This window comes from Conger conger, chromosome 16 (genome assembly GCF_963514075.1).
Source record: "Conger conger chromosome 16, fConCon1.1, whole genome shotgun sequence".
Classification (NCBI taxonomy): Eukaryota; Metazoa; Chordata; class Actinopteri; order Anguilliformes; family Congridae; genus Conger; species Conger conger.
In genome coordinates this window covers 4,290,390-4,318,127 of record NC_083775.1, presented here as the reverse complement: position 1 = coordinate 4,318,127, position 27,738 = coordinate 4,290,390, and the positions used below count along the sequence as shown (strand labels likewise).

Here is a 27,738-nt window from a genome sequence, read left to right as displayed (position 1 = left end):
GGCCTCCAAACACACTCCCAGCTCAAGTAGGGTGAGCTAATGGAATGTAGGTATAAACCCCTTAAAGGGTTATTTTGCTTTTCAATAAGCAGCAGCCTGTAGCCTAGTGGCTAAGGTATATGACTGGGACCCAGAAGGTTGGTGGTTCAAGACCAGATGAGATCTGTAGGTTTAAACCCTTAAAGGGTTATTTGGCTTTTCATTAAGCAGCAGCCTGTAGCCTTGTGGCTAAGGTACATGACGGACCCAGAAGGTTGGTGGTTCAAGCCCCGTTGTGGCCACGATAAGACCTGCGGAGCGGTTGGGCCCTTGAGCAAAGCCCTGAACCCCACATTACTCCATGGGGAATTGTCCCCCGCTTAGTCTAATCAACTGTGAATCGCTTTGGATAAAAGTATGGGCTAAATAACTGTAATGAATAACAAAAGTGATTTTGTGGAGCTAACCCAGCTGTATTCACATTGTAGGAACGTAGCCACATCAGCTGCCCCTGCTGACCATTAACCATGCACACCTATTCATTCTCACAACCTCGCAACATTCATATTTCTAAAGCACAGACGAACTACAGAGGATAATAGATCCATAACAGGAAGTACTAACATCAGATGGTCTCTTAAAAAAAAAAAAAAAAGAAAAGAAAAAAAAAGATATATTATGTATTTTCAGCATTTTATTGCCAAATTTGAAAGTATCTGAACTTAATTTTAATTAAGTTTTGTATGCTTGATCACAATAACATTCACATGGACACGTGCATTAAAATGGTCCAATTCCGAGGCTGTTAATGGTCAATAGGGATGGCCTCTAGTGTAGTGGTTAAGATTAAGGTCTATGACTGGGACACGCAAGGTCGGTGGTTCGATCCCCGGTGTAGCCACAATAAGATCCGCAAGGCCCTAAACCCTGCATTGCTCCAGGGGAGGATTGTCTCCCGCTTAGTCTAATCAACTGTACGTCGCTCTGGATAAGAGTGTCTGCCCAATGCTAATGTAATATAATGGATGGCTGATGTTGCTAATATTCACCCAATGCGAGAACAATGGACAACACGCGTCGTAACTTTATCGTTGTTCATAATGACCGCTTTTCGTTTTAACTGAAAAATATAATTATTCTACTAGAATTCTGTGATAAGCATGAATAAATATGATTGAAATGTGATTTAAAATTTCCTTTCATGGTAAGAATTGACAGATGGCTTCAAAGCCTTTGGCTGTCAAGATTATCCGTCATATGCCAGTTTTGATTTCAAAGTCTCTTCCCCTTTGGAACTGTAAGACTGGCAATTCATTTATCTTGCAGATGTTCTCGCTGAGGTTTATTTTTGTGTTTTTTGCACTGAGGGGCACGCACAGCACAACGTTTTCCCCGCCCGTACCCTCTTCGAATCGTCTTTTAACAGCAACATGCCTGCATCATGCTAATGCCCTTATAATCACACTAATTAGCCATAACTCTATTGATGGATGGGGAATTCTGTTTGGGGGGTTTATGCAAAGAGCAGGTCTTCTGGTAAACCCAGTAATTAATCATGTGACTCTTTTCAGGAAGTAGTTAATATTCCGTCGTTTACTCGCTCATTTTAGAGCCTTAACATTTTCCCTCTTTTTAAATATTAACTCACTCTTTCCAAATGTCTGTGGCCATTACCGAAACGGCTGCCTAATTGGGTCCTTCAGCATCATTAGCCGTTAGCCGATAATTAATGGCTCATTATCAGAGCTGATTCAGTTTTGAGTGCTCACTAATATTTTTTTCCCCCCACGTAATCGTTTTTTAAAATCATACAGGCCCCTGACGAGGTTTCGGCTACGGCAACTGCGGGGAGAATAAATGGCAGGTTTTAACGTAGACTGTAGAAAACTACGGGCCAAGTGCCCGCTACGTCACCCACTGACTATCCCCCACGGGCTTGAGAAAATGTTTTGAATCCAGGAAGTCAAGATTACCTGCACCGCCATTTTGTACAATTCAGAGCCAGAGACTGCGCAGTAGGGAAGCTGATGTGGCTCCTCCTCTAAGCGTGTGAGAGAGAGAGAGACGTAATCTGTCCCTGATTCATCCACAAAGTACTGCTGTATTGTCCTCATAACACAATAACTTAAAGAAAATTGGCACATGGGTGATTGTGACTACATTTTCTTTTGGGGAAAAAAAAAAGAAAAAAAAAAGATTGACTCCATGTTTTGAACAGAATTGCACCATTGACTTTACGTTGAAAACGGGTCTGAATGAGCAATACTGGAGCCAGCCACAGTGGCGCTAGAGAGCACGACCAGGAGACGAGCTTCAGAGAAGAAGGCTGCTTTTCGGTTTTAACGCGGCGGGCTGGCGAAGCCCAGATCCCACGCCGCGCCCGCTGGAGTGTGACAAACAGCTGTCGCCCTCTCTCTCCCCCCCCCTCCGCTCTCTGCGATCCGGCGTGTTTCCGGAACGCTCCGCGGTTCCGACCGCCCCCGGGAGAGCGCTACGCTACGCTACACCGCTAGCGGCGCAGGAGAGGAGCCGCGCTCCCGCACCCTCCCTGGCCTTGTTTACAACACCGCCGCGTCCCGGAGAGCACTCCAGAGGTGCGAAAACACATTTTCCACTTTTACCAGCCGTTCGCTGTTGATTTGTTCCACCGCCCGTTTAATAGAATTTCGACTTTTCCACTGTTTGCCGTCCTATATACCGGATATATAGGAGACCAAACGGATAAAAAAAAAAATCTATTTTTATCTCTGTGATGTATTAAAAAAAATGGCGGGGTCTCCTATCGTTTTGATATCTGTGTAATTTACTTTAAGAGGCTTTTATATTTCGTGGCTTCTGCTATGTAGATGGATTGCTGCGGGGGTTTTGGCGGGGTACGGATGTTTGCGCGACGGACGGAGTCGTCCTGGGGGAAGGTGAGACCGGGGTGGAGGACGGGGTCGCCCTGGGGAGAGGTGAGACCGGGGTGGAGGACGGGGTCGTCCTGGGGGAAGATGAGACCGGGGTGGAGGACGGAGTCGTCCTGGGGGAAGGTGAGACCGGGGTGGAGGACGGGGTCGTCCTGGGGGAAGGTGAGACCGGGGTGGAGGACGGGGTCGTCCTGGGGGAAGGTGAGACCAGGGTGGAGGACGGGGTCGTCCTGGGGAAAGGTGAGACCGGGGTGGAGGACGGGGTCGTCCTGGGGGAAGGTGAGACCGGGGTGGAGGACGGGGTCGTCCTGGGGGAAGGTGAGACGCTGGGTGAAGGACGGGGTCGTTCTGGGGGAAGGTGAGACGCGGGACAGCGCCGGCGCCTCGGCCCGGAGACGTTCTGGAAGACGTACACGTTCCGGACCTTTCTGTGCAGAACTGCACCGAGGCAGTCACGGCTGGCACTGTGCCGGTTCTGAACACAGAGCGGGGGTCCGGATGATCCACTCACTACTCAGTCACCCAATCTGGCCCTCCAATCCAAATACAGCCCTGGCTTCCTTTCCTCCCAGTGAATTAACTGAGCAATTAATACATTTTTGAGATGAGGCGGCCTGTGGCGTAGTGGTTAAGGTGCATGACTGGGACCCGCAAGGTCGCCGATTCGATCCTTGGTGTAGCCACAATAAGATCCGCACAGCCGTTGGGCCCTTGAGCAAGGCCCTTAACCCTGCATTGCTCCAGGGGAGGATTGTCTCCTGCTTAGTCTCATCAACTGTACGTCGCTCTGGATAAGAGTGTCTGCCAAATGCCATTAATGTAATGTAATGTAATGTAATGAGATGAGATGAGAACTTTCTTTCACTTTAAAAAGTGACTCATGGTCTTCAAGTATGCATACCAAAATCTATAGATTAATAATTATTCGTGCCTAAAGAGTTAAATATTTGTACAGTGCTCATTCCCCGACACCCTCCTCCCCTTTGCGTCCCCATTTTAGGGATACCCATATTCAACTATATTTACATTTTTAAAAAAAGTTTCAATTGTGCTTCAGTTGTGTGTGGGTCTGGGCAGAGCCTGCTATTTTGGGGTTCAGGATATTTTTGTTTTGGATAGTGGGTGAGTCACAGCTGGTTGAGTGTTGTACACTTTGTAGTTTTTTGTTTTTTTTGCCCTCTCTTCCTCCTCAATTATTGTAGGCGCTTTACGTTACATAAAAAGTAACCAGTTTGTGGGGGGGGATCGAAAAGATGAATAAACTGCAGTTGTAAAAAAACAATGACTCAATGTTGCTCCGTTAAAACGAGGGAACGACTCAAATGCTCAGACACGCTTGCCTTGATGTGCCGTTTACGATCATCCTGAACGACAACAAAAACCGCACCGGACGCCATAGATCCTGAGTTCTTTTGATCCGTGCGCCCGTCCTGTTTAAACGCGTGGCTGAAGCGAGACTGTGATCCTCTTTCATTTGAAATTACGGGGGTCACCGTCTCCAGTCCCAGCATCTCACCAGAGACGGGAGAACAGCAGAGAACCCCCCTCCTTCTCTCCCCCGACCTCCCGCAGATGCCCAGGCGCTGGTTATATTGACGGCCCGGAGCGTGTGTTTTCTCTGGAGAGGAGGGAATTGGGGTTGTGCTGAAAACACGGAGGCCCCGCCGCGCCTCGGTAACCGCCGGTGCCTCTGTGTGGTATCGCCGGGCCGCCGATCGGCGCTCTCTATCGACCGCCGGGTTGCCACGGGTGATTTAAGAAGCGCCCGCGGTATCGTCTCAGCCTGCGCCCGATCGGGACGGGGGAGGGGGGGCGGGGGGTGCATGACGTGTCGCCGCACCGCGTGGAATAGTCGCCGTTTGGGCCGCCCGGTCGGAGCGAGAGCGAGAACTTCCTGTGGCTACGCTGGGGATCAAACCACCGACCGCCGGTCCTAGTCCGGTACCTTAACCACTACACTGCAACTCGGGCCAACTCGTGCTGCATCTACAATCCCGATTTCCCCGACTTGATCATCCGACATAATCAGGTGTTCAGGTGTTCAGGTGTGTCTCTCCAGTGGGAAACCCGTACGGACCGTTATCCCACACCACTTGACCGCAGGGTCAGTCCAAGGTTCCACCTTGACTCCTCTGTAGGAGTACCGTGGTCACTGGTCTGGATTTTTAAGCCCCTTGTACTTTGTAGTCTAATCTCGGACTGTTGCTGTTGTATTTGAATTTACATCGTAATTGCATTTGTATTTATCTTGGTACTGTAGTTACTCATTCCTTACTGACATGGCCTATTTGCCATGTGTGCTGGACTTAATGTTCACGGCTGTGCAACTGATACTTTGTGAATTGTATCTCGTCCAACCTGTTGTGTAGTTTGTTCGACTGACCTTGATATGCCCTATTTGAACACCCCTTTGGATAAAAGCGTCTGCTAAATAAAATGTAATTTAGCGGTAAACTGGGGTCGCCTTATTTCGAGGAAAGATGAAACCGTCTGAAGGCGTGGAACGCCCCTCGCTGTGGGGTTTGAGTGCCTGTTCATTTGCGAGCTCGCCCAGGCGCTGGAACTGAATCCTTGTGGTCTTCCCACGCGATGCCGGCTCTGGCTGTGTGTCCCCGGCGGAGCACCCCTGTGCTTAATGCTAAGCACACAGCAGCAGGCCTGTAGTAACAGCTGCATGGACAGCAGGCCTCTTAAAAAGGATTTTTATTTGTATTTATTTTTTAAATAGAGAACGGTTCCCATTCGGGGGAAAATTGTCTTTTGTCGATGGGTTTGAAGCAGAGCTGGGTTCAAATTAGTATCATTCTTTTTCAAATACTGTGTTGAGATACTATCTGATCTCCTGAAAGATTGGGAAGAGTCTGTCCGTGATGTGGAATCTTTTCGTTTAACTTCCTGGATCTTGTGTTTTTGGACAGAAGTGGGTAGATTATTCGTGGCACATTTGGAGTGAGTGTCCTTCATTTTGGTTTAATAGCGATAAGGTGTGAGGCGGAGCTGTGGGGTGAACTGTTTTTAAAAAGCGGTTACAACACACAGAAATACGTGTGTGTCATCAATCAATAATTTCTGTTGTAATGTTATTTGTATGTAACTTTGTGTGAAGTGATACTGTTTAAAATAACGGGCTGTTTGAATAACTGTAACTCCATTAGATTTTCTGTCGCTGTGGAACACTCTCTCGGCCAATCGGCATCCAGGATTGAGACGACTTGTTTTCTAAACCTTTTAAAAATGTTTTGTTTTTTTTGAAGGGCAGGAGCAGAGTTTTGTAGAGCAACTTTGTTTGCCCCTGTTTTCCTCATAGATGGTTTTGGGTGTGGTTTAAGACAAAGGTCAAAGGTGACATTGTAAAGTGCATTTGCACAGGAAGGAAGTATTGGCGAAGGCCAATCACAGGGGGGTGGTTTTTCTCATGACTGCTTTTGCTGTAATAAACAGCGGGAATATGTTGGTGGTGTGGGGGGGGGGGGTCGATGTTTAAAAATGTCCATGTGAAATGAGGTCTTTTAAACGAGTGCAAGTAACATAAAAATTGTACGAATAATATAAATACTGATGGACTGCGGTTCACGATTGACTTGAGCTTGTTTTGCGGAACATCCGCCGGGAACTGCTTAATTCCTGCGTCAGTTTCCATCAGGAACGGTCCGTTTGCGCGAAAGGCCAATTATTCCGTTGTTTTGCCTTCAGTTTGCCCTTTGTAATTTATTCCGGTTAATGCCCCCCCGTCTCCTCCGTGGCGAGATTACAGTTAAAGTGGCGCTGGGTTTCCAGCCGTCGGCTCCCAGCGCTGCACTCGGTAACGAGGACCGTTATTATGCAGATGGACGTGGCTTTAAGGCTCGTGCCGTTTTAATTGATTACGGACGACGGCGGCCGCCCCGTCGTTCAGTGGCCCTGCCAGCTGTGTCCGTGCGTCTCTGTATTTTAAAACATTCAGTACTGTGCAGAAGTCTTAGGCACCCAAGACTTTTATTACATTATCATTTTTTTTACATTATTGGCATTTGGCAGGTGCCCTTATCCAGAGCAATGTACAGTTGATTAGATTAAGCAGGAGACAATCCTCCCCTGGAGCAATGCAGGGTTAAGGGCCTTGCTCAAAGGCCCAACGGCTGTGCGGATCTTATTGTGGCTTCACCGGGACTAGGAACCACTGACCATGCGTGTCCCAGTCATTTACCTTAACCACTACATTACAGGCCGCCCTATCTATATGTTTATTTTTTGTGTGTTTTAGTATAAAAGAACACATTTGAGATTTCCAAATATTCATTTTCCAAAAGATAAAATTTTTTCAGAGAAGTATTTGTATTTAATTTTTAAAAAGTAACATATTACTATAAACAATTGACTACTTTTTACATAAACACTTAAGGCTGTCTGAGATCAGAAGCAAGGTGCCAACCAAAGTCTGCAGAAGAACTGTGGCAAGTTCTCCAACATGCTTGGGACAACCTCCCTGCTGATTGTCTTAGCCAACGCTGTCCTGCAGTTCTATATCTCAGAGAAGTGATGCAGTTTTAACACCAAAGGGTGGTCACAAACAATATTGATTTGATTCAGTTTTTAGCTATTCTGCCAAATTACTAAAATGTAGTGTAAAATGTACAGTCTGTTTATTTACCTTTCACTGAAAGAATTTTTGGAGAATCGTATCTGTACAGAATGTTATACAGGTGCCTAAGACTTTTGCACAGTACTATATGTGAAAGGGAAAAAAAATAATGTTTTGGCCCGAAAAGCAGAACCGTAACAACTGATGCAGTTAACAAGAAACCGACCGCCTACCTGTGGCTTTTATTTTATTTTTTTACAATGTAATGAGCTGCTGGGAAAATGCGGGGATGAAAGCACTCTCTAGCAAGACAGCAAATGTGTTATGTATGTGTTAACATATTATGGGCTGCCCAGCGGAAATGTATGTAACAAAAACGGCTGGATGAGTGTCAGGCGATGACTGCGCACCGTGACGGCCTTGGAGGGATCGATGTGAGCGCGGAGTCGTGCGGGGTGGTGCGGAGTGGTGCGGAGTGGTGCGGAGTGGGTGCGGAGTGGTGCGGAGTGGTGCGGAGTGGTGCGGGGTGGTGCGGGGTGGTGCGGAGTCGTGCGGGGTGGTGCGGGGTGGTGCGGGGTGGTGCGGAGTCGTGCGGGGTCGTGCGGGGTCGTGCGGAGTCGTGCGGAGTCGTGCGGGGTCGTGCGGGGGTCGTGCGGGGTCGTGCGGAGTCGTGCGGGGGTCGTGCGGGGTGGTGCGGAGTCGTGCGGGGTGGTGGAGTGGTCCGGGGTCGTGCGGGGTGGTGCGGGGGTGGTGCGGAGTGGTGCGGAGTGGGTGCGGTGTCTGTGCGGGGTGGTGCGGGGGTGGTGCGGAGTGGTGCGGAGTGGTGCGGAGTCGTGCGGAGTCCGTGCGGAGGTGGTGCGGAGTGTGCGTGCGAGGGGTGGTGCGGAGTGGTGCGGGGTGGTGCGGGGGTGGTGCGGGGTGGTGCGGAGTGGTGCGGAGTGGTGCGGAGTGGTGCGGAGTGGTGCGGAGTGGTGCGGGGTCGTGCGGAGTGGTGCGGAGTGGTGCGGAGTCGTGCGGGGTGGTGCGGAGTGGTGCGGGGTCGTGCGGGGTCGTGCAGCGGTCGTGCGGGGTCGTGCGGGGGTCGTGCGGGGTCGTGCGGGGTCGTGCGTGGGTTTAGGTAAAGCAGCTGTCCCTCCTCAGCCACGAATGCAAATCCAAAATGATGTGGTGAAAGTGGATAAACATTGCGATGGAATATGACTGTCAGTTGAGTGGTCTCCCTTCTGCACATAATTGCTTCGGTTAGAGCAGTCTGAAACTCGCTCTGATGAACTATTTCAGCCTCAGTCACGTCTGCTTTGAGTTCATTAGTTTGAGAAGCCGGCCGGCCGTTAGGCCTGCTGTAGCTCCCCACTCATCGCACTCTGCGGCCTCATGAAGTGCCTCGTTCTGTTAATGTTCACCATACAGGGAGGGAGGGAGGGAGGAGAGAGGGAGGAGGGAGAGAGGGAGGGAGGGAGGGAGGAGAGAGGGAGGGAGGGGGGGAGGGAGGGAGGAGAGGGAGGGAGAGAGGGAGAGGAGAGAGGGAGGGAGGGAGGAGGAGAGAGGGAGGGAGGGGGGGGAGGGGGAGAGGGGGAGGGGGAGGGTAGAGCGAGGGAGGAGGGAGGGAGGGGGAGGGGGAGAGGGGGGAGGGGGAGAGGGGAGAGGGGGAGGGGGAGGGGTAGAGCGAGGGAGGGAGGGAGAGGGGCAGAGGGAGGGAGGGAGGAGGAGAGGGGCGGAGGGAGGGGGAGAGGGAGGGAGAGGGGTGGAGGGAGGGAAGAGGGGCAGAGGGAGGGAGGCAGAGAGAGGGAGGGAGTGAGAGAGTGAGAGAGTGAGAGAGAAAGGAGCAGGGAATTTGGCAAAGAGGGAAGGAAAGAGGAGAGCAATGGGAAATAAGCGATAGATTAATTGATCGATCGTTTTTTTTATAGCGCTTTTCTCACGCTCAAAGTGCTTACAGTGATGAGGGGGGAAACTGGCCTCAAACACCACCGAGGTACAGCGTTGATGTGCAGAGGGAGAACACTGGGGTTTCGCCATTTAAAGCGGAATTAAAATCTTGTGCCACTCCTGAGACGAAGGTGGACATTTCAGCAGGGACGCCGGTTGCGGGCGACTCCGTATTAGCCTGGAGGTGTTTTCGTGCGGGGCAGGGCTGACTGGCGTGTTTCCTCGGAGGTGTTGAGAGCGGCTGTAAATCTTACAGGCACACGGAGGTGCTGGTGCCAGGGGTCTGTGACAGTGACACAGTGCTAGGTACTAAACCATGACAATTATCACTTTTTAGTGCCCTAACAGTCAACGCCATGGAGCATATCCACTTTCTTCTCAACGGTAATCCTCCCTGATGCAGGGGTGTACTGCAGGTCCAGACATAAAAGGCCAGGGAAATTATCTTTTTCCTGTAGCCTAGTGGTTAAGGTACACGACGGGGACGTGGAAGGTTGGTGGTTCAAGCCCCAGTATAGCTACGATAAGATCAGTTCAGCTGTTGGGCCCTTGAGCTGGGCCCTTAACCCCACATTGGTCCAGGGGGGATTGTCCCCCTGCTTAGTCTAATCAACTGTAAGTCTTACAATGCCCCAAGAGAGCATCGGCACTGGCGTGGCACCAGAATCAAAATGTCCCATCAGTGTGCTAGACCAGCTTCTTAACTTTAAACATTTTTTTAGTTTGTGTAATCACCGAACGCCTCTCTGTCAGTCTTGCTTCTGCTCTTCACAAGTAAACGTGAGCAAAGCGATGTTTCTGAGAGAATCGTACAGGCCTGGCACCGTTGCCCAGGAAACTCTGATGGATGTTCTCTTGGACTAGATACTCTGGATAAGAGCGTCTGCCAAATGATCTACATGGATCATCTTCATTGCAAGAAGTTGTTGACCTCCCCTGAAACTCCCGCCAGCCCTAACAAATCCCATCATGCAATTCTTCATAGATTTGTTTGTGAAAAGCAGAACGCCCCAGTTTTCGCATACTTGGCATGTTATTGCTGGTGGAGCAGTTAATGGTCTAAATCAGTGGTCCTCAGTCCTGGTCCTGGAGAGCCGCAGGGTGTGCTGGTTTTTGTTCTACTCCTTAAAATCAGCAGCCAGTTCAGACCCAAGAAACCAGGTGAGGTGAGTTAACTGTAATTAACTGCTTTAATTGATTAATGAGTGCTGAGTGACAACAAAATCCCCCAGCAGGAGTGAGGACCACTGACTGGTCTGGAGGTGTTAGTGATGTTTGTGCTGCAGTGAGTCTGGCTGTAGAGCAGGAGAATCCTGTCTGATCTCTGATATCTTCAGGGTATCTGCTCTAGTTCATTATTCACTGAGAGACAAGCCGTTCCCCAATAAACCAATATCTCTCTCTCCCTCCCTCCCTCCTCTCTCCCTCCTTCTCTCTCTCTCCCCTCTCCCCCCTCTCTCTCCGTGCGTTGCTCTGTCTGTGAAGTCTCTCTCTCCGTTTCTCCCCCCCCGCTGAGCCCCTGACGGTCCCTTTCGCTGAGCATCGCCGTTCGGCGAAAAACAACCCGTTTCATCGGCCTCAAAACCATGTACGTGTCAGAGAACAGTCCAAACAAAGGGCTGATTTAGAGGACTTGCAGGAGACTGACACGGCGCGGGCGCCGGCATGAAAGAACCGCTGCTTCAGACGCCTCGCTTCAGAACCGGGCATCAATTCATATTGTGCATTTTGGCAGCGGGGTAGAGTTTCTGAGGCTGACGGTTATGTGAACTTCTAACCTTACCGAAACCAAGCATTTGTATTTCGTTTTTTTTTCTCTCCGAGAAATGACTGAGTGAAGCCCATTTTTCATCCTGTCGGGTGGGAAAGGTTATCTCCACCAAATCTCCACCAAATCTCCACCAAATCTCCACCAAATCTCCACCAAATCTCCACCAAATCTCCACCTTATCTTCCACCAAATCTCCGTCCTATCTCCACCAAATCTCCACCAAATCTCCGTCTTATCTCCACCAAATCTCCACCTTATCTCCACCTTATCTCCACCAAATCTCCGTCTTATCTCCACCAAAATCTCCACCAAATCTCCACCAAATCTCAGATTTCTTAGTTTTGGTGCATGGAGGGGCCCTCCACTAACTTAATGTTAATATATGGAAATGAAACTATGCAAATGGTCATAATTGCGACTTCAAAGGGGTTTTGAGCGGGCATGATGTGCTGGCCTGCCCTAGTTTCCCCTGGCCGGTCTGGAGCTCTGGACCGTGGGGGGAGGCAGCGGTCCCGGCTTTAATTCCTGTCTCTGTCGGGAACCTTCAGAGCCGTGCGGCCTGAGCTCGTCTGGTCTCGGACGGAGACGCAGAAAACACCGCGGGCCTTAGAACCGGTGACCCGTTCCCCACGGAGCCTCCACGCCGAGCACGCTGGGTCAATAAACCACTGCTCCTCCAGACTACAGTAGTCTGGGGAAAGACGGTACTTTGGATCGTTATTAAAAGTTTGCTCCCGTTTACTGCATTTGCCTGAGCGTGCACAGTGCAGAGAAACGGAGTTTGCAGTAATCCCGTACGCAGCAAAAAGTCATCGCCGTTCAGTTGAACATTAATATTGTTTTTCGTGGCGAAATGAATATTCATATACTGTAGCTAAAGGACAGACGCTGATGTTAAAAATGTGCCCGTTGAACCCATGCGAACACTGGGTTTTCCGCAGCTGATTGCCGTAAATTCAGTCCGTAAAAAGCCGAACCGTTCGGAAGTGCATTCAGGCCCTTTAATAACGGGGATGAACAAGCAGGATTCCCCAAACCCTGTGAAAGATATTAAATCGAGACTACAGGGATAATTTGCCGGGGATCTTTTGCCTTTATATCCGTTTAGGTCCCCCGTCGCATTCCCTAATGGACCAAAATGAGGTGAGAACGGAAAGAGGATGAACTTTGACATCGTGATCTTCAAAGAACACGATCAATTAGGAGCGATGGAGAGCGAAGCGCTACTCTGTGCAGGAACCGTTTTTTAGAAAAGGGGATAAAAGCCTGTTTTGTCAGTTTCATTCATGCACAGCCAGCTCCACAACGCCCCGCACCCTTTCCCGAAAAAACCTGAAAATCAAACAGCAGTAACGTAGCGCACTGTTTAATTTGATGCCTGTTTTTGCGGCGGGGGTAATCGCTACAAATTATGCAGAGGATCTCTTGAAGCGCGGTCTGCTGTTACAAGTAATGGCACCGTAGAATGAAAGTCTCAATCTCAAAGTCAATTTGAAAAATGTAATATTTCACGTTTTATGCAGAGGAGACTGAGTGTAGTGGCGACAGGGAGGAATATGAGAGGCAAATAAATTGGTTCTGTTGACAAGACGCATAAATCATTTCCGTTCTGCAGTTTCTTTTTCCCCCGCAGAAACGGGAGAAAGTGCTGGCCTTCACAATGCTCTCCTCTGACGGTAAACCGGACACGGGACCAGCAGTACGATCATAATGCGGATGTAATCATTACCGATGATCTAACACGGTGGTCCTCACTGCTGGTCCTTGTTTTTGTTGTTTCTCAGCACTTAACTGTGTATTGAAATGCTTTAATTCATCTATTAAACTCGGCTCAACTGGTTTCTTGGGTCTGAATTGGTTGCTGATATTAAGGCGTAAACAAAAACCACCCCCACACCCTCCGGCTCTCCAGGACCGGAAGTGAAGACCTCTGGTCGAAAGCCTGCATTATTTTATTTACATTTGAAGGATTTGGGTTCAAATGTCTGATACTTGATTTCTTTCCTCAGAATAGCTTTCTCAGAAGTACAGGGCGTCCCATACCAAAATGAATTGTATTATATTATATGATATGATTACATGAGCTCATACAAATGAGTTTATGTTGCATTCCATTTCAGAAAATGCATTTGATAAATGTCCTTTTGTCGATGTACTGTACGTACCATAATGACCATGATAAATACAACATATGGTCCAATTTATGATGCAATATACTAGTAATTACAGTTACCCATCACAAAAAGACTGTAAATGCAATGTAAAATGAATATTTATCACTTTTCATGCCCTGAATATTTTCAATTTCATTTTATTTGTATAGCGCTTTTCACAGCAGACTGTCTCAAAGACGCTTTAGGGGAATATCAGCCCTCAGCCCCCGAATAGCACGTGGCAAATAACTCCCGAGTAGGGGAAAAACCCTCAAACACTGGTAATAAAAAAACTCTGATGGGTAGAAATCCCAGGAGGAACCCGGCTATGGGGGGATGCCCATCCTCTGCTGGCCTATTGGCTGAGATGGTACTCAACAACAGTTAAGCTCATTTTACGTGCTTGTGTTTTGTCATAATGTTGCCCTTACGTGATGTTGATTATCAGATCTACGGTGCGGTGCATTCGATGGTTGTTTCTATTTCCGCACGCCAAACTCTCATCCCTCTCCCTCTCTCCCTCTCCCTCTCCCCCTCTCTCTCCCTCTCCCTCTCCCTCCCTGTCTCTCTCCCTCTCTCCCTCTCCCTCCCCGTCTCTCTCCCTCTCTCCCTCTCCCTCTCCCTCTCCCTCTCTCCCTCCCTCTCTCTCTCCATTATTCCCGCTCCTCTGCAGTATTCCCGGCTCTCCCGGTGGTTTTCCGGATGGCGTGTGGATAACGCGGCCCATCACTCGCTTGTTGTTTTTGTACAGTTTCTGTTTCTGTTTCCTTTCCCAGACAGTAATGCGCCGTCAACGGCTGAACGTCTGAAACGGCTCCGCTCCACTCCGCGTCCTGCCGGGTCTGCAGGTATTCGCTCTACACCCACTGATTTCACTAATTATTTTACCTGCTCGGTTCAGATAAAAAGCTCATGACTGAAATCGGGCGGTGTCGGGCACGGCTGAAGCCAACGCCCGCAGACACCGCGGCCCGCAGGGCGTGGAGTCCAGCAGTCTAAAACATCTGACCCACTTTCAGAGTTTCCCAACTAGGCTGGACGTGCGTTTCTGAAGGTTTGAAGTCCCTGTAAACATAGGTGTCTGTGCAGTAAGCGCTGTTTTCCGGCTGTTCGTGTGAACGCGGCGAGTGGGGGTCCTCTCTGCGCTGTGGGAAGTGGCAGCCGGCTGTTCTGGGGGCGGAGCTGGACCGCGGAGCGCTGGGGGGGTCAGCAGCGAGGGAGGGAGGGGAGAGCGAGTGTAGGAGGCGTTTCCGGTTTGGTGTTTGTCGTTTGTCGTAAACAGCCATGTTGCCGGGCTCCTCTCCGTCACCGCGGGAACAGGTCGGTCGAGAGGGAGCGGAGCGGAGAGGTGCATCGTGGGCCGGCGGATTAGCGCTGGTTATTTACGCCAGGCCTCTCTCGCAGGCTCGGCGGTGAGTCATTAACATCCGAGAGGGAAGCCTGAGGAGAGCGACGGGGTTTCTGTTTGTTTTTCTTTCTCTTGGATGGCGTTCCTGCCGTCGCACTGGGCCAGACAGAGAGGAGGAACATGGGATCTGGTGTGGGAAGCAGCGTATGTCTGTGGAGCCGGCCAGAACATATCAACACGTTCTCCATTTCCCCCCTGTGTGTGTGTGTGTGCGTGTGCGTGTGCGTGTGCGTGTGCGTGTGCGTGTGCGTGTGCGTGTGCGTGTGCGTGTGCGTGTGCGTGCGCGCGTGCGTGCGCTTACTCTCCTTATGTACAGGAGCGCAGTGTACACACTTTACTAATCAGGAACTTGAAATTATTCTGCTCCTTTTGGTCATTTCTATTTGATGGCAGTTAAATTTGGTATGTTCTATTTAATGGCAGTTAAACTTGGTCAGTTCTATTTGATGGCAGTTAAATTTGGTCAGTTCTGTTTGATGGCAATTAAATTTGGTCAGTTCTGTTTGATGGCAGTTAAACTTGGTCAGTTCTATTTGATGGCAGTTCAATTTGGTCCGTTCTTTTTGACGGCAATTAAATCGCCCCAGCAATCGCCCTAGCTTGAATTTTGGTAGTCGTAGGGTCACTTGTATTTCCCTGCAGTGAGATCTGTCTCTGCTCCGAACACCCCCCCCAGGCCAGTGTATCTGCGCTGTGGGTCTCTCCCTCTCTCTCCCATGCTGTGGGTCTCTCCCTCTCTCTCCCAGGCCAGTGTATCTGCGCTGTGGGTCTCTCCCTCTCTCTCCCAGGCTGTGGGTCTCTCCCTCTCTCCCAGGCTGTGGGTCTCTCCCTCTCTCTCCCAGGCCAGTGTATCTGCGCTGTGGGTCTCTCAGGTCGTGTCTCTCGTTAGTATTCTGTGCCGTGGTCACCGCCCCTCCTGTCCTCCTGCTCCCGGTCCTGCTGACCCAGCCGTTTCCATTCAATGCTAATTCAGCCTGGCCTCGCACTGCCAGCCCTATAAAACACACTGACAGGTTCCCCGCAAAAACTGCCATAAAAAGTCCTGACCAATACGCGATTACAGCTGGAGAAAGAGGCGCCTTTTCTTCAGATATTCTTTTCAGCCTGCAGTGACCAGATGTATTGCTTCAGGAACTGTGTCAATCACACTGGACACTGTGTGGAATGGCTTCCCAGGGCATGTAGTGGAGGCAGCAACAATGGGGGTTTTCAACACTAGGCCTGAGAGGGTGCTAGATACTATTCATCTTTCAGGCAAAGAAAGCAGGAGGTACACTGTAGTGTTGGAAAAGGCAAGAATGGCCTGTTCTGGTCATTATGTTGTGTTAACATAGGAAGGAAAACCTTAGGCAAGGCCCTTAACCCTGCATTGCTCCAGGAGAGGATTGTCTCCTGCTTAGTCTAATCAACTGTACGTCGCTCTAGATAAGCCAAATGCCAGTAATGTAATGTAATGTAATGTCTGCTATGGTGGAGTTGAGCTGGGGTACTGTGAGCCCACGGGCGGAGGCCAGAATGGCAAAATGGCTGCCGTTGCATCACCCAGGTGGGTGCTACACATTGGTGGTGGTTGAGTTGAGTTTCCCCCTCATCACTGTAAAGCGCTTGAAGAAGAAAGAGATATATAAATGCAAGGAATTATGATTATTATTATTATTATTAAATGAAACCGGTCCCCGTTTCTGAAACGTCGTCAGTAGGCGTGTTTCTGGCTCTTAAACCCAGATCTCCGAGTGGGCGGGCGCGAGTGAGCTTGGCATTCTCTCTGAGCGCAGCGCTTTCTGACGCTCAGCGTGGAACGCTTTCTGAGAGAATCCCTCCAGACCGCTTCAGCTACAGAGAAAAAGACCCGTCTGAGAACGGGCGTAGAATCTGTCGGATTCTTTACATTCTCATTTTTCTCAGAGATGAAAACACAAACAGGCGTGGCGGGGGAAAGCGGCGTTTGGGCTGGCGCACCGCCCGGGCTTATTAAACGTACCGGAGCGAGGGAGAGGAGCGAGGGAGAGGAACGCAACCAGCTCCCGTTCTCTGGCCCGTGGACATCATTAGGAGAAGAGGAGCTTTGTCTTATTTTCCTTTTCTCCCCGTCCCCCCCGTCCCCTCCGTCCCCCTAACTGTTTGAAGCGAAATCAGTGATCGCTCCACAAGGTTTCTCTCCCCCCCCCCCCTCCCTCTCCTCCCGGATAATAACGCGGCGTTTAGGGGAGCGGGGAAGCTCTCGGTCGGAGCACAGGTGTGCAGGAGGGTGATAATGGAGGCTGGGCCCAGGTGCGGGAGGCTGTGGCCGGCTGTAATAAGATTAAAAAAGGTAATATAAAATAAAGTCTGTCTGAGTGCTGGAGGCGCGATAAGGCCCCGCCGGCGCGATAAGGCGCTAACGGCGGCCTCTCCTCCCCGCATGAGATCTGAGACTGACCCCCTTCACAAAAGCTGTCCTCCGCCACTCTTTGAGCGGTTAAATTAGAGTAAATAACAGAAAAGGAACACCCCGTCTCATTTTAAATGGCAAATACGTTTCTCCTGCTGCAGTGTGCATGGCTGAATGCATCGCTGTGCGCCTAATTAATACCCTCCCTTTCAGAGGGCATATCTTTCTGCCGAGGCACCCGAGACTGAGAGAGAACGGCAGAGAGGGAGAGAGAGAGAGGACACGGAGACCGGGAGAGAGAGGAGGAGACGGGGAGAGAGAGGAGGAGACCGGGAGAAAGGGATGGAGAGAGACGGGGAGAGGGAGAGAGAAAGACGGGGAGAGAGAGGGAGATGGAGAGGGGGATCGAGAGGGAGAGAGAGATGGAGAGAGATCAAGGGATGGAGTGGGGGAGAGAGAAGGAGAGGGGGGGAAGAGGGAGATGGAGATGGAGAGAGGAGAGGGGGATAGAGAGAGAGGGATGGAGAGAGACAGAGAGCGAGAGAGGGAGAGATGGAGAGAGAGAGAGAGAGAGCGTGAACACACTGCAATCAAGATTACCTCTCTGCTTGCGCCTGTCTGATCCCAGATGAGAACAGGGATTCTGTCAAAACTCGGCTGCGTTCGGCGTTTAGTTCAACAATGACTCCGAGACGCCGCTTTCTCACCCCCCTATTATGTGCTAATGCAATTTTTTAATGGGAAAATATCAAATACATTTTCTTTTTAATTGCCTTTCCTTCGCAGAGGGAAGCTCTGTGTGGCGAGGCTGTCATTAAAGATATTTTGTCCTTTTCTTTTTCAACAAGAGGGGAAAAAAGGCTTTTCCATTAACTCTTAACTCATTGGAGGAGTGGCACCAGACGTTCTCGGCTGCGACGTCAAACAGTAATTACTTTCTGGAAACAGAAGACTTATCGGTAAATAGCAGGTGCTGCTGACAGTCCTCACTTTCAAATGAGCTCTGTTCGGGCCGTATCGTGTGCCCACACACTGATCTCACTCCATCTCCGCCTGTCAGTCTCCCGGCCCCGTCACACGGGCACACACACACACACACACACACACACACACACCTGCACACTCACTCACACGCACACACACACACACATGCACGCACGCACGCGCGCACACACACACACACACACACACACACACACACACACCTGCACACTCACTCACACGCACACCCGGGGAGTTAGAGGTACACACTCTGTCTCTCTCTCACACACTCACTCACACACACACACACACACACACACTAGCGGAGTCATAGGTACACACAGACCGTGTATTTTCCCGTTTAAACGCTTTGCACTTGGTGTCGGAAGTGGAGAAGCTCGTCAGCGCAAGCTTGCGGGTCCTGGGGTAGGCCTTCCTCATTCAGCACGTTCATTCCGTTATATTGGGAGTAAATAATTGTAATCACTTGAGCCATTGAGCAGACGCTCTGATCCGAAGGGATACTCTGTTTACAGAGCTGCGTATGTAAGTCCGTGTTCTGCTCGGATTCCCCGGTTCTGCCATTGCCGGTAGTGTCTGGAGGTCCGCATTGGCATGGCAACACTTGGCTCAGCCTCACCGGGGAATTACCGGGGACAAGGCGCGCCGGCATCTCTATTGGGTCTCATCGCTCTATAGCGGCCACTGCTGGTCAGACCAGGCGCCTGCAGCAAATGTACAGCATTTGGACAGTTGGCTTGTCTAATGGTTCTGATTAGCCGGCTGCTTCCTCCCAGTAACTTCAAATGAGGAGCTGTCCCTCGATCTACCTGGAGCGGTACACTGCGGGTTGAAGAAACATGAAATGTATAAAGACGTAAGTGTGGAATTTAACTTCTATGGAAATGGCGGTATTGCCGTGGCGACTCTGTGTTCTAGCAATTGCTGCTATGGTAACCCTTTGCTTAGCGGTACTAACCGGAGATGCCAGCGTGATGCCAGAACGGCATGATGGGAATCTCATCCTATGGATTGGACTTGAAGTGCGTCCGTTGGAGATTACATTGCATTACATTGCATTATTGGCATTTGGCAGACGCTCTTATCCAGAGTGACGTACAGTTGATTAGACTAAGCAGGAGACAATCCTCCCCTGGAGCAATGCGGGGTTAAGGGCCTTGCTCAAGGGCCCAACAGCTGTGCGTATGTTATTGTGGCTACACCGGGGATCGAACCACAGACCTTGCGTGTCCCGGTCACAGACCTTAACCACTACGCTACGGGCCGCCCCTGTTCTGTGTCTCTTACCCCACGGTTCGGCCGCGGTTGCCTCGTTAGCCATTCTGCGCGAAACCGTCTTTTGAATAAACGAGCGGTGAATTATTGGTGTGAATGATTCCGGGGCGGATGAGAATGATTCCGGGGCGGATGATTGGCTGATTGTCGCTCACATGGCTGCCGGTGCCGGCCTCGGCTGGTTTGTTGAGGGAGCGGGGCGGACCGGGCCGGGTGCTGATTCCTCTTTGTGAGCCGGTGCGCGTTCGGCTGGTGGGGGAACATGCGGGCGAGCCACGGTTTGGCGTGTTACCGTCCGCATGTTCATCCCCGCGTCTGCTGTGTGCGACACTTCAGAAGAAACTCCTCTGCTGTAAAGTGGCGTGTATACATGCAGTCGCTGCTGTAGGTGGCGCATAGTTTCTTCTGAAAATGCCTCTCCGGGCTCGAGCGTATACATTTATGCATGACTAACCCCCACCCCCACCACGCCCCCCCTTCACTAACCCGCCCCCCACGCCCCCCTGCCCCCCCCCACTCCCCCGTCCCCTTTCAGAATTCATGTAGCATTTCAAATTGCGTGGAAGTCGTGCGTCATGTGCATGCCGATATCAACGGCTCCCATCCGCCGTCAACCATTTCAAATTTAATTCTGCTGAACAAAAAAAAAAAAAAAAAAAAAGACACAATGACGGTGACTAATGTGAATGAATTAATCTGTGGATTTCTTTGGATGTGGGGATAGTGTTCTGTCCATTAATTTCCAGCTGAGGGGGCGGGGGCGGGGGGCGGGGGGGCTGGGGGCATCCGTCGATTCCCTGGATTACAATCTCTCCATAATGAGACTCTTAGTCACCGGCCCTTATGTGCCTTTCTGAAGCAGGAGTTAAGGCCCCTTCTCCAGGCCTGCAGCTGGCTTTGAACAGAGAGCGATGAAACGGGCGGGTCACCATCTCTGCGTGTGAATATGACCCGTCTCTTAACGCTGATCATGGTGTGAATATGACCCGTCTCTTAACGCTGATCATGGTGTGAATATGACCCGTCTTAACGCTGATCATGGTGTGAATATGACCTGTCTCTGCACGCTGATCAGTGTGAATATGACCCGTCTCTTAACGCTGATCATGGTGTGAATATGACCCGTCTCTGCACGCTGATCATAGTGTGAGTATGACCTGTCTCTTAACGCTGATCATAGTGTGAATATGACCCGTCTCTTAATGCTGATCATAGTGTGAATATGACCCGTCTCTTAACGCTGATCAGTGTGAATACGACCCGTCTCTTTACGCTGATCACAGTGTGAATTCGACCCGTCTCTTGGCTGATCATAGTGTGAATATGACCCGTCTCTTGGCTGATCATAGTGTGAATATGACCCGTCTCTTGGCTGATCATAGTGTGAATATGACCCGTCTCTTGGCTGATCATAGTGTGAATATGACCCGTCTCTTGGCTGATCATAGTGTGAATATGACCCGTCTCTTGGCTGATCATAGTGTGAATATGACCCGTCTCTTGGATGATCATAGTGTGAATATGACCCGTCTCTTAACGCTGATCATAATGTGAATATGACCCATCTCTTAATGCTGATCACAGTGTGAATATGACCCATCTCTTAACGCTGATCATAGTGTGAATATGACCCATCTCTTAATGCTGATCATAGTGTGAATATGACCCGTCTCTTAACGCTGATCACAGTGTGAATATGACCCGTCTCTTAACGCTGATCACGTGTGAATATGACCCATCGCTTAACGCTGATCATAGTGTGAATATGACCTATCTCTTGCCTGATCATAGTGTGAATATGACCCGTCTCTTGGCTGATCATAGTGTGAATATGACCTATCTCTTGCCTGATCATAGTGTGAATATGACCCATCTCTTAATGCTGATCACAGTGTGAATATGACCCATCTCTTAACGCTGATCATAGTGTGAATATGACCCGTCTCTTAACGCTGATCACGTGTGAATATGACCCGTCTCTTGGCTGATCATAGTGTGAATATGACCCGTCTCTTGGCTGATCATAGTGTGAATATGACCCGTCTCTTAACGCTGATCACGTGTGAATATGACCCATCGCTTAACGCTGATCACGTGTGAATATGACCCATCGCTTAACGCTGATCAGTGTGAATATGACCCATCGCTTAACGCTGATCACAGTGTGAATATGACCCGTCTCTCGGCTGATGTGAAACGATTGTAGCCGCCATTACTGTTCCGTCGCGTTCGTAATGGATTCTGCCCGTTTTCCCCCGCTGTCTGACTCACCTCTCCCCCCCCCGGCTCCTACACTCCTCTGTGGGAGTGCCCTGATCTATGTCTGTATTTATTCACCCCTTGTTGTACTTTGTGGTCTAATCTATTTGCAGTTAGACCTAATTCATTACTTGGGCTATTTGCCATGTCTACTGGACATGATGGCTGTACACCTGATTATTTGTGAACTGTAGCTTAGACTCCCTGTTCTGTGCGTTCTGATATGCACTTCTTTGTACATGGCTTTGGATAAAAGCGTCTGCTGAATAAAATGTAATGTAAGTCTAATGGGATTGTGGCTGTTGGCTGCAGCCGTGCTCAAATCTTGCTGGCTGGAAAACTAAAGCCAAAGGGCTGATGAACACTTGATGTGGTTTAGGCGCGGTGATTTGTGCCTTCATCGTCTTTTCATCATTCCGTGTCCGTGTTCTAGAACTTGTTTTCATTCGTCAGTAGTGATTTGTGGCATCAGCAATTGTGACATCAGCATTGGAACCAGAACCAGCACCTTCGAGCAGAGGTCACCAACTACGGCCCTCCAATCCAGATCCATCCCTGGTTCTCTTTCCCCCCCCCCCCGGGTAATTAGTGCTGCTGATTGGCCAGACTGTCCTCACACCCGACTCCCAGGTAAAGGGAGGGTGAACACACCTGACTCCCAGGTAAAGGGAGGGTGGAAAACCAGCAGTTCTCAGCTCTAGTGGACCATGAGTTGCTGATCCCTGCCTTGCCCGTAAAGGGCTAAGTTTGTACTGTCTGTCTGCTGCATTATGAAGCCAGTCCCCTGAATGTGTAAGTCTCTCTGTGCTGAATATGTCTGACTGCTGTTCATACGGAGGGTGAGTGTGTGTACACTCATGTCTGACTGCTGTTCATATGGAGGGTGAGTGTGTGTTCACTCATGTCTGACTGCTGTTCATATGGAGGGTGACTGTGTTCACTCATGTCTGACTGCTATTCATATGGAGGGTGAGTGTGTGTTCACTCATGTCTGACTGCTGTTCATATGGAGGGTGACTGTTCACTCATGTCTGACTGCTGTTCATACGGAGGGTGACTGTTCACTCATGTCTGACTGCTGTTCATATGGAGGGTGACTGTGTGTACACTCATGTCTGACTGCTGTTCATACGGAGGGTGACTGTGTGTACACTCATGTCTGACTGCTGTTCATATGGAGGGTGACTGTTCACTCATGTCTGACTGCTGTTCATACGGAGGGTGACTGTTCACTCATGTCTGACTGCTGTTCATATGGAGGGTGACTGTGTGTACACTCATGTCTGACTGCTGTTCATACGGAGGGTGACTGTGTGTACACTCATGTCTGACTGCTGTTCATACGGAGGGTGAGTGTGTTCACTCATGTCTGACTGCTGTTCATATGGAGGGTGACTGTGTGTACACTCATGTCTGACTGCTGTTCATATGGAGGGTGACTGTGTGTACACTCATGTCTGACTGCTGTTCATATGGAGGGTGAGTGTGTTCACTCATGTCTGACTGCTGTTCATATGTAGGGTGACTGTTCACTCATGTCTGACTGCTGTTCATACGGAGGGTGACTGTGTGTACACTCATGTCTGACTGCTGTTCATATGTAGGGTGACTGTGTTCAGTACCCTCATGTCTGGCGCACGGTGTTTGGGAAGGCTGGCGCTCCGCTGTCCGAGCGAAGGCAAGGTCAGGCCGCGGTACGGAGAAAACGCGGAATGCCAGGCTGCTCCCCCCTCAGGGCGAACCGCGCCGGCGTCCGATTATTTACGAAAAAAGCAATTAAACGGGACGCACCTCGCTGATCGCCGTGGGAGAGGAGGAGAGGCGTCCGCTCAGGAGCGGACAGAGCCAGGGCGCGCTCGGGACAGAGAGAGAGAGAGAGCGCTGATGGGGAGAGAGCGAGAGAGAGAGAGAGAGAGAGAGAGAGAGAGCGCTGATGGAGAGAGAGAGAGAGAGAGAGAGAGAGAGCGCTGATGGAGAGAGAGAGAGCTGATGAAGAGAGAGAGAGAGCACTGATGGAGAGAGAGAGAGAGAGCGCGCTGATGAAGAGAGAGAGAGAGAGAGAGCGCGCTGATGGAGAGAGAGAGAGAGAGAGAGAGGGAGAGGGAGAGAGAGCGCTGATGAAGAGAGAGAGAGAGAGAGAGAGAGCGCGCTGATGAAGAGGGAGAGAGAAAGAGAGAGAGAGAGAGCGCGCGCTGATGAAGATTGAGGAAAGGGAACATGCTGACTGTGCGGATGGTGGATTTCACTCTAACGCAGTAATGCCCCGGTGTCTTTACACGCGTCAGCAGAAAGCTGGGGATTTCTCCTCATTCTGCCCCCGAGGTGCCGGGCATGCCCACGGTACCACACAACGCACGCCGCAGTCATGTTAAACGCGCCAGCCACTCCTCAGACTTACTTCTGTGTAGCGTTTCTCCAGGCGCTGAACAGACGCCCTTATCTGGGTCGACGTGCTTGTGAAGCGCTGTGTTACGCGGTTCGAGTGTTCGCAGAAGAGACTCAGTACCGAGTTCAGTACCGTCGGTTTCTCGGCTTCACTGCGGTTTGGGGTCGGGGCCGATGACAGGTGTGGGGGGGTTTACTCCGGGGAGGCGAGGGGGGGGGATGGCGGGGGTGTAATGGGAAATCTTTTTCTGACATTTCTCCGTGTATTTTCTGCGTCTTTGAGAGAGAGCGCGTGTGGCCTCCCCCGCGCACGCCCTGCTGATCTGTGGTCTCCGGGGGCAGAGCGGTCTCTGGTTGCGGTTCGGAGCCGAGCTCCTGCCCTCTGAGAGAGCACTGCGGCTCTGGACCGCCTACGCAACACCTTTTAAGCACTTCTGCACCTGCGGCACGGGACTAACGCTCAAAGATTATATTAAAGTTATAAATGCGTACTCCAGCAAAAGGCAAGGACAAATTGGCTGGTAATTGCTTTAGAGAAAATGGTGAAATGTCCCACTCCTAGTTTGGTCCGACTAATTGTTTATTTTTTTTCTACATCTTTAACCCCTGAGCCACACTGGTGCCTGGATTTGAGCTGCTGTGCTCTGGAACATAACAGAAATAAAAGTGGCAAAATGGGGCAAATTATTTTCTCAAAATGGGGCAGTCTGTAGCGTCGTGGTGAAGGGACATGACTGGGACAAGGTTGGTGGTTGAAGCCCCAGTGTAAGATCACACAGCTGTTGGGCCCTCAACCCCACATTGCTTCAGGGGGGGGTTGTCCCCTGCTTAGTCTAATCAACGGTAAGTTGCTTTGGCTAAAAGCAATAAATGGCAAATTATTAAACGATTGTTAAATGTAAACGACGTACAGCAGGGATTCCACCCTTCCTTTACCTGGGAGTCAGGTGTGTGACGGTCTGGTCAGCCATGAGTGCCGATTGTTCACGTGCAGTAATTATCGGGGAGGATAGAAACCCTGGGCTGGATTTGGACTGGAGGGCCGGATCGGATGCGCGAGGTACGGTTTCGTCCCTGCTGTTCTGGGCGTGTGACCAGGCCGGACTCGAGGGGTGTGACCAGGCCGGGCTCGAGGGGTGTGACCAGGCCGGGCTCGGGGCCCTGTGCGGATTGAGAGAGGCAGTCGGAGAGAGATGGAGGGCGGGCCGGCGGGCGGGCGGGGTAAACGGGGCCTCGGTGCCGTGCGAGATTGATAAATGGCGTCAGTGTTTGTGGTGTGGAGACATGGAAGAAGGATCTCCTCCCTGTGTGTATTTACTCTGCCCCAGCTGTCAGATGAATCTTTTCCGGGGAAAAGTCGGTCAATCTCCCCCCCCACCTGCTCCATCAATCTCCAGGGTGAAGTGGGGGGGTGGGGGGGGGTGTGATCCAAAAGGGCCGGTCCCCTTTCATCTCTCCCATCCAGGGACGCGACTGTCCCCTCCTGTGTGGATCAGTATACTGTGGGTCCGTCTGTGTCGTATACTTATCGTCATGGAGATACGAACACGCCAGATTAACACGCCGTGAAAGACTGCTTGTGCTGCGCTGTACAGTATCTATTTAAATTGATGTTCTGTTAAATTCATTGGCTGTTCATGCGCAATTTGTTCAATAAAGGCATCTTGGAAATAATGTATTTAATCTTCTTTTATTCAGTGGGCATAGGCTATTCATTGTCTGGGCTGCATGTTAGCAGCGTACCTGGAGCAGAAAGTCATTAGAACTGCGCACACTTAAAATATTTGTTTATTTATTGCAAGTCGTAACATCATCAAAGGGGCTGTGTTTGGCTGTAAGTACTCATTCTGGGCGCTGTAGAACTGAGCGCGTTCTCACACCCCGACTAAGATCACTCCCTCCCGTTCTCAGGCGCCGTTAAAGGAGGTGGCCGAGGGCTTTGTTTTATTCCGACGGTGTCCGCAGACACACATTTATTTGCTTCGTGGTTGGGGCTGGAACGAAAGTCACAGAAAGATGACAGGTAGTTTTTTGCGGCTGTTTCTCAAACCTGGAGTGCGGCCCGTTGTTTCTGTTTTTCCGTTGTTGGTTTAAGAACGCATGTCAGTGCGGGTGACTAATGTTGAGTGTGTGCGCGTGTGACGCATGTTCAGTGTGTGCGCGCGTTCGTACTGTCTCTCCGCTGCCCGTCTCTGTCGACAGCAGAAGCGGCTCTCGGCCGCGTTGTGATTGGCCGTTTCACAGCGCCTCCACCGCCACGCCCGCCTCTGGGGCCGCGCCCCCGGAATCTGGGGCATCACACATCTCCCTTTCCCTTTTTGTGTCAGAGAAGGTTTTTTTTAAATGCTGCATTAAATAACTGCTGCCCGAGATTGCCCCAGTCCAATCTGTCTCTCCTCTCTCTGCCTGTGCGTGTCTCTCTGATTTTTAACGTCTCGCTGTTTTGTAGCCGACCGACGCGAGGTCTGAGAAGTGAGAGAAGGAGCAGCACCATGGGAAACCGTAATGCTACAGTATGACTGATACTGTTGCCTGCGTTTGTTTTTTCTAAAGGGGGCATTTGAAGGAACGCATTTTTTCACTGGCCATACTCTGCTATAATTGGAGAGATTACTTTCATAAAACCCAGCTTTATGGAAAAGGTCAATACATATTATAAGGAAAAGAAGTACCCCAGGGAAAGAATTGAGTTGTTCTCATCGAGCACGCATGAAAACACAGCCCCTCGCCCGGGTCAAAACTGAACACTCTGTACTCCCAGAGAAACACGCTCCGTGTGTTTGCTTGTCCCCACACAGAGGAGCAGCAGGCCTGAACCCTGGGGCTAATGTTGCGGAGAGAGCGTGCTCTTAACATGCTACACGCGTGTGTGAGATACTGTGTGTGTCAGAGACTGTGTGGTCAGAGAGAGTGTGTGTGTGTGTGTGTGTGTGTGAGAGAGATACTGCGTGAGAGAGATACTGCGTGAGAGAGAGATAGTGTGAGTGAGAGATAGTGTGAGTGAGTGAGTGAGAGAGAAAGAGAGAGTGAGAGTGTGTGAGTGCGAGTGTGTGAGTGCGAGTGTGTGTGTGTGTGTGTGTGTGTGTGTGTGTGTGTGTGTGAGTGTGTGCACGCATCCAGGAGAACACCTACTGTAGGTGGTAGGCACGTCAAGCTCGTCCTGCCAGGACAGTGGCCCCCCCATGTCTACGGAGTGCTGGGCTGTGGAAACACAAACAGGCACTTAACCTCCTGACCTCTGACCTCTGACCTCTGACCTGGAACCACATTGACCGCAGTACTAAACTGTACTAATGTCATTTTAAAAATCGCTACAGAGTTTAGTCCGATCAATAGCATCTTTGAAGTTAAAATTTTCCTGTGAATATTTTGTGGTACACACAATCCTTTGTGCACAAACGCACCAATGACCAGACACCCACACTTCTGATACAACTGATACCACATCGCAGAGATACTCAGTCTTTCCCAGAAAGAGCCAGTGTCTGGATTGGGCAGCTACACACCCCATTTTACGAATCAACCATTAGAGTCTTTGCTAAGGACCTTGATCAGTAGAATCAGGTGCGTACAGTAACTGCTTGTTTGGAACAAAATCCTGCTCCCACACCAGCCCTTTCTGGGAAAGGTTGAGTTTCCGTGTCCTATAGATTGAAAAGCATAAAAACAAAATGAAATGGAAACCATACATACTATATGTGAAGATTAATCAACCAAACAGTTGCCATTGTTGGTG

At 50.4% G+C, this 27,738-nt stretch overlaps 1 protein-coding gene across 1 annotated transcript in view; it reads right to left on the bottom strand.

The window, feature by feature from the left end:
* The window catches only part of LOC133115008 (protein shisa-6), a 100,874-nt gene that overhangs the window by 37,101 nt on the left and 36,035 nt on the right, over positions 1-27,738 (bottom strand). Inside the window, exon 4 of the mRNA XM_061224706.1 lies at positions 27,135-27,203. Within this exon, the coding sequence (XP_061080690.1) occupies positions 27,135-27,203 (69 nt within the window). The remainder of the gene's footprint in view (positions 1-27,134; positions 27,204-27,738) is intronic.